The 5,922-nt window shown below is 34.9% G+C and overlaps 1 protein-coding gene across 1 annotated transcript; it reads right to left on the bottom strand.

The window, feature by feature from the left end:
* Nucleotides 1–1,536: 1,536 nt before the first annotated feature.
* LOC134246942 (kelch-like protein 12) lies at nt 1,537–3,613 on the bottom strand (the record flags this gene model as incomplete). Its single annotated transcript, XM_062729282.1, has 3 exons — nt 3,406–3,613; nt 2,593–2,746; nt 1,537–1,754 (listed from the first exon to the last, which is right to left on the bottom strand). Coding segments are annotated over exons 1-3 (555 nt in total), but the record flags the coding sequence as incomplete, so codon positions are not given.
* Between the last annotated feature and the right edge of the window lie 2,309 nt (nt 3,614–5,922).

A 5,922-nucleotide genomic window follows, 5' to 3' on the forward strand; every position in this document is an offset into this window, starting at 1 on the left:
GTATTCATACAATTATTGTTAGCCAACACAAGCGCGGTGGTTTCTTCGATTTGTTGGATCTGCGGCAAACGCTATTATGAAATGCTCCTAATTTGGTCCAAATTTCTTTATTACGAGAAACGTGTTTATCCTGCTGTATAACGTACTGTCTTTTTAATAAGAAAAAGAATTAAAAATTGTTAGTTTTTTTTAAAATTGTTTACAATTGTATACCATTAAAATCTTATAATGTATTTTGATTGCATTTACAATATCTAGCCTAAATTATGTATATAACGATATTCGTTATGCTAGCTGCCATAAAAATTCTAACTTTCCTATCTAAAGTATATCACGCTTTATTTATATCCATAATTAATACTTCCATTGAGAAAAAGAAGACTAATGTAAAATTAACATATCTTGTTGCGATGATGCTTAATAATTAGAAATAAAATTCAGTTGTCTAAGACATAAAATATATTTACAACTAAATCCATAGAATAAAATAAAACACACACACACACACACCCTCTCAGACGGACTTCTCAGTTATGTCAGGGAGTGTGTGAGGAGCTGACGCCTCAGATTTAATAACGCCGGCAGAGGCGTAGTCACAAACTTAAAAGTGGGGGGGCTCAACTCCAGAAATTCTTTGACAAGCAAAAAAAAAAAAAGGTGAAAGATCCTCAAACTCGAAAGATCCTCAAACTCGAAAATCCTATTTCGTGGAGGGGGGGGGGGGGGGGGGGGGGGGGGGGTTGGGGTAGTGGCCAACTTTTTTCAAAGGCAAGTTACTTTACTAGGGTCTAAAAGTGAGTGGGGGGCAACTAACCCTTCAATGAACATTTCCTATAGTAAAGAAAAAGTTGGGGAAATATAGCTGTGATTTTGTTCTTCATTGAAAAGTGGGGGGGCACAGACATACTCTTGCCCCCCCCCCCCCCAGATCTGAAAGTGGGGGGGGCTAGTGCCCCCGCTGCCCCCCCCCCCCCCCTGTGACTATGCCTATGGCCGGGAAAAAACAAAACAAAACAAACAAATATAATCTTAATAATCTATGGTAAAGGAAAATCAGAGGCATAAAGTTGATTAAAAATTTAAAATGCCCAAGAAAAACCTTTGTGTACGAGTTGACTCCTCAATTTTTATACACTGAGGAAAACTATACTTTATATGAAAATATCACGTAGGAAAACATATGTATGAATGACAATAGTTTGTGTACGAGTTGACTTTTGATTTTTATGTACGAGGTTGACTTTTTGTATACGACTCGGTTTGTGTACGACTCGGTTTGTGTACGAGTTGACTGTAAATCTGAATATCCCATCTTAAGCAATATTAAACCATTTTTATGTAAAACATATGTCCAAAATTTGAAAATGAAATAATTACCATTAATGGCTCGGAGAAAGACAGATACAAACCAAAGATATGCTCGGATTTCAAGTACACAGACACAGAGATCATTGCAAATGGCTTATGGATATACATGTACTAAAAAGATAATCTTACAAACACCTAGTTGCCTAATGAAATGAAGGATTTCCACACCTGGATTTCATTACAGGTAAACAGGGACTCCACCTGGTGAATGGTTAGGGTCATGAACTCTTCCTGTACCACCACATCCTCAAAATGCTTCAAACCGAAAACTTCTGCCGCATTAAACAGCTCCTGGCAGGAATGCTGCTCCGCGAAAATCTTGATCCCCAGACAGTTGCTGCTGTCCAACTGCTTTTCCAGGAAAGAACAACAAGCATTCTTCACACCTGCAAAAAAAAAATTCATCTTTGTATGTGTAAGAGTTTCAGTTCATGTAGTTATATATATGATATTCTTTTTGTGTATTTTGTACAATATTCATTACTTACTGCAAAGTAGAAATAAAGTATGAATGAATGAATGAGGCATATTCTTTTTCTTGTAGATAATTGATTTTCTCACCACCAAAACCCATTACTTGGATCATGTATATACTGTAGAACATTTCCTCATTTGATTTTTTTTGTAGGCACTGGATTTCTATTTAGGTTTCAAGAATAATGAAAAAATTCAAGAGGCTCAAGATAATGAGGTTGAAATACAATAATGGTTTGAAACTTTTAAAAACTTTAACATATCCATGATATACATGTATTTACAATATTAGAGTCAAGATGGACTGCATTTTTATAAAATTCATTAGCACTAATAAAACCTGTAAAAATCATGAAACCTCCTTCTATTGCAAAGTTATGGTGACTGTAAGGTATAGGCCTAATCTTATTTTGACTTAACCACTGATCATTGAGCATGACTGCAATGTATGACTATTATTTTTTTTTTACTATCGTATAATTGGAAATTTTAACGAGAAACAAATATAGTGATTTGTGCTAAAAAATTGATACTTTGTGTTTATTGAGATGTAATTTTTGCAATTTTACAAGGCTCACTAAAGAAGCTATAACAAATAAATGCAATTAATTTTTAGGAATATTCAATTTTAGTGACTGAACACCCTCGATAAATTAAATCCTCACTAAAAATTCTGCTTATAGGGTACATCACTGACTGGTGAACATGACTGCAATATATGGCCCTAATCTCTTTCTGACTATCACTGACCGGTGAGCTGGAGAAGACAGGCTGCTGGGAGCAGTTCCTGGACGTTCTCTACGCTAACGTTGACCGTCTCCGTGTACACAAAGTCCAGCAGGACGTCCATAATACTGGCGGACACCTCGTGTAACTCGATAACGGACTGGCCCTTCTCACTCATCTACAACAACATTAATAGTGAATCTTTGTGATTTGTGGAGGTTTAAATAAGATGAACTTCTAGGGTAGTCCTTCTCCTTGAATTCCCAATATCAATTCTCAGTTGACCTGAGGTTATATTTATGATACCGAGATGACAGCCCAGAGATCAAATTCAAATTCAAGAAAATTTTGAAAAAGTAAGCAATATTTCTTTCCTACTGATGGAATTTCTTTTGCGTCTATAGTCTTGCGGATGCATGCTTAATATTGCAATTTAATTTTTAAAAAAATGTCATACTCAGGGTGAAAAAATAACATCAGAATGTATGATTGAAATTCATGTTCTGAACTATCAAATTTTACCCCCCCCCCCCCAAAAAAAAACATCAGTAAATAAAATGAAGATTTAAATCTTGAATTTAAAGTTGATACTAAAGAAAAGAAAATTATTCATATATTTAAACATATCCAACGAAATTTCTACAGACTGTTTTTTAAAAAAAAGTGTGAGTATATTCACCATGAATCAAGATTTCAATATACAATTATGATTAGAACAAGAGAACTTTTTGTGATTATTAAAATTTAAAAGGTTGTACTTCAGTCATTCAAAAATATACGTTCTATAGCTTGATTACAGTGATTACTTAGAAAGTGCACTCCCAGACTCACTGTTACCTCGTTTGTAAACATTGCACAGAAGTAGTCACTACATGCCGCCAGGACAATTCTGTGGGCCATGAAAGTTTGACCTTGAACCCTCAAGGTCACATCACATAAAGTGCCATCCTTCCTCAGCGTATTCATGGTGGAGAGGATAGACTTAGCATGGCTCTCTGTAAAAATCTCCTGATCTTCCATCGTCTTCTTCTGCCTTATGAATTAACCGACTTAAAGGCTATCAGATAATATTTTTAAGATTAAAAATATATACATATACCATACAAATTGTACGCACATACACATTTAAGATATTTATATGCAAATAAGAAATACATCAATAAACATTATTCATTCAGCATGTTCAGTGTTTATGCAAATCTTGTAAACAGTATCATGCATGAGTATAATGAAGATGAAATTGGTTTACACACATTGCCAACAATAATTCACAGGAAATCACCATTCATTGCCACAGGCTGTCTTGACATTTTTAACCTTTCTTTTCATAAAAAAGTTACCCATACTATTTTCTTGATGTTCTTAACCTTTCTTTTCACAAATAAAAATTTCCCCATGATATATATGTAATGGTTTGGGCCGTGGATATCGGCCTGGATAGCTCAGTTGGTAGAGCACCTGACTAGAGATACAGGGGTCCCGGGTTCGATTCCCGGTCCAGCCATACATTTTCTCCTTTCCTGTTACAGATTTGGTGCCGTTGACCACCCCTGGAATTGCAGGTGAAAGTCCTGCCAGGGGCAATAAGAACTTGGGTTGTGTCTTCGAGGGCGAAGACCATTTAAGGAGGGAGGAATGTAATGGTTAGGGCCGTGGATATCGGCCTGCATAGCTCAATCGGTAGAGCACCTGACTAGTGATACAGGGGTCCCGGGTTCGATTCCCGGTCCAGCCATACATTTTCTCCTTTCCTGTTACATATATAATAACGTTATTATCATATAGTTAAGTATGGGAATTTTTTTTTATTTATGATAAGAAAGGTTAAAAATGTCAAGTGCCTGTGTTCACTGATTAAAAATAAAAACCTGTTAAGTTATTTTCAAAGTGTATTCATTTTCATTTCTGCAGTTCATGAAATTTCAGTATTTTCCTCGTCTTTACATTACGGCCAGTACGGGCATTTCCTTCGTCGGCATTGTGCCATATACAAGATAAAATACACATAGTGATTTACCTTACATCCAGCAATACACCAGGATCTTAAAGGACATTAAACGTATCATAACAAAGCAATGTCGTTGGTTTATTTATTATTTTTTTAGTCCAAATCTCAAACAGGAAATTCTGGTATAAATCTAATTTTAGAAGCAGAAAGGAGATTGAAATATTCCGTATTACTATTTGTTGTTATGCTTGTACTTGTTAAACTCGATAAACATAGGTAATCAAAGATTACGAAGCTCACCTCGACGAATGTTATCAGTGTAAGTAATGCAAATCTTACATAATATTTTCTTAATAGTCAGTATTTATCCCGACAACAATATTCTTGCAAGTTCTGTTTAAATAACCCCTTTAGGCCCTTACATGGCATATATACACATTTATACGAGTGTAGCGTGAAAAAAAAAGCAAGTCTGGTAGAGTCCATCCCTAGATGCATCATCCATGCAAGTTTGGTTCAGGTAGGGCTCATTATATGATAGTTACTTGGGAATGAAAATGTAGGTCAGATCTAGCATCCGAAGCAAGTCTGGTAGTGTCCATCCCTAGATGCATCATCCATGCAAGTTTGGTTCAGGTAGGTCTTAAAGTTACTCGGGAATGAAAATGTATGTCAGATCCAGCATACGAAGCAAATCTGGTAGTGTCCATCCCTAGATGCATCATCCATGCAAGTTTGGTCCGGGTAGGGTTTATAGTTCCTTGGGAATGGACCTGCTCCAAAAACTTCAAATAACCTGGTCACTCATCTGGAAAATGTAGGTCAGATCCAGCATCCGAAGCACAACTAAGGACAACATGTTTGTCAATCATATTTTAAAAAGAAATTGAAACGAAATTGAGAAATTTTAGAGAAATTATTTTTTTTAATATTTGGACCTAACCCGATCAAAATTAAACTGATCCCGATCGAAAATAACACCAAATGAATAAAATGCTAATTTATTGCCTCTTCATGTATTTACAATGAATAAATCTATTTTATTGTCAGGTTCTATAATGTTTTAACCCTTATAACACCTAATCAGACTAGTGTTCTTAGAAAGATGTTATTTATTTCCAATAATTGTATAATTATGGTCGGGATCGGTTTAATTTTGATCGGGATTGGCCAAAATTAAAAAAAAATATTTTCTCTAAAATTTGGCTACTTCGTTTCAATTTCTTTTATAAATATGATTAATGAACATGTTCTCCCCAGTTGTGGCTGGTTTTAAGAATATTTTAACCACAAGTTTAAAAAATATTCACAAATTATATGTTTTATTTTCATAAATATTTTTTTATAAAAAAAAATTAAAAGTCTAATCAGACTTTCTTTACATATTTTATTAGGTATTCATGTGA

Source organism: Saccostrea cucullata, unplaced genomic scaffold (genome assembly GCF_032062105.1).
Source record: "Saccostrea cucullata isolate Sc308-1 unplaced genomic scaffold, CSIRO_AGI_Scuc_v1 ctg20493, whole genome shotgun sequence".
NCBI classification, from domain to species: Eukaryota; Metazoa; Mollusca; class Bivalvia; order Ostreida; family Ostreidae; genus Saccostrea; species Saccostrea cuccullata.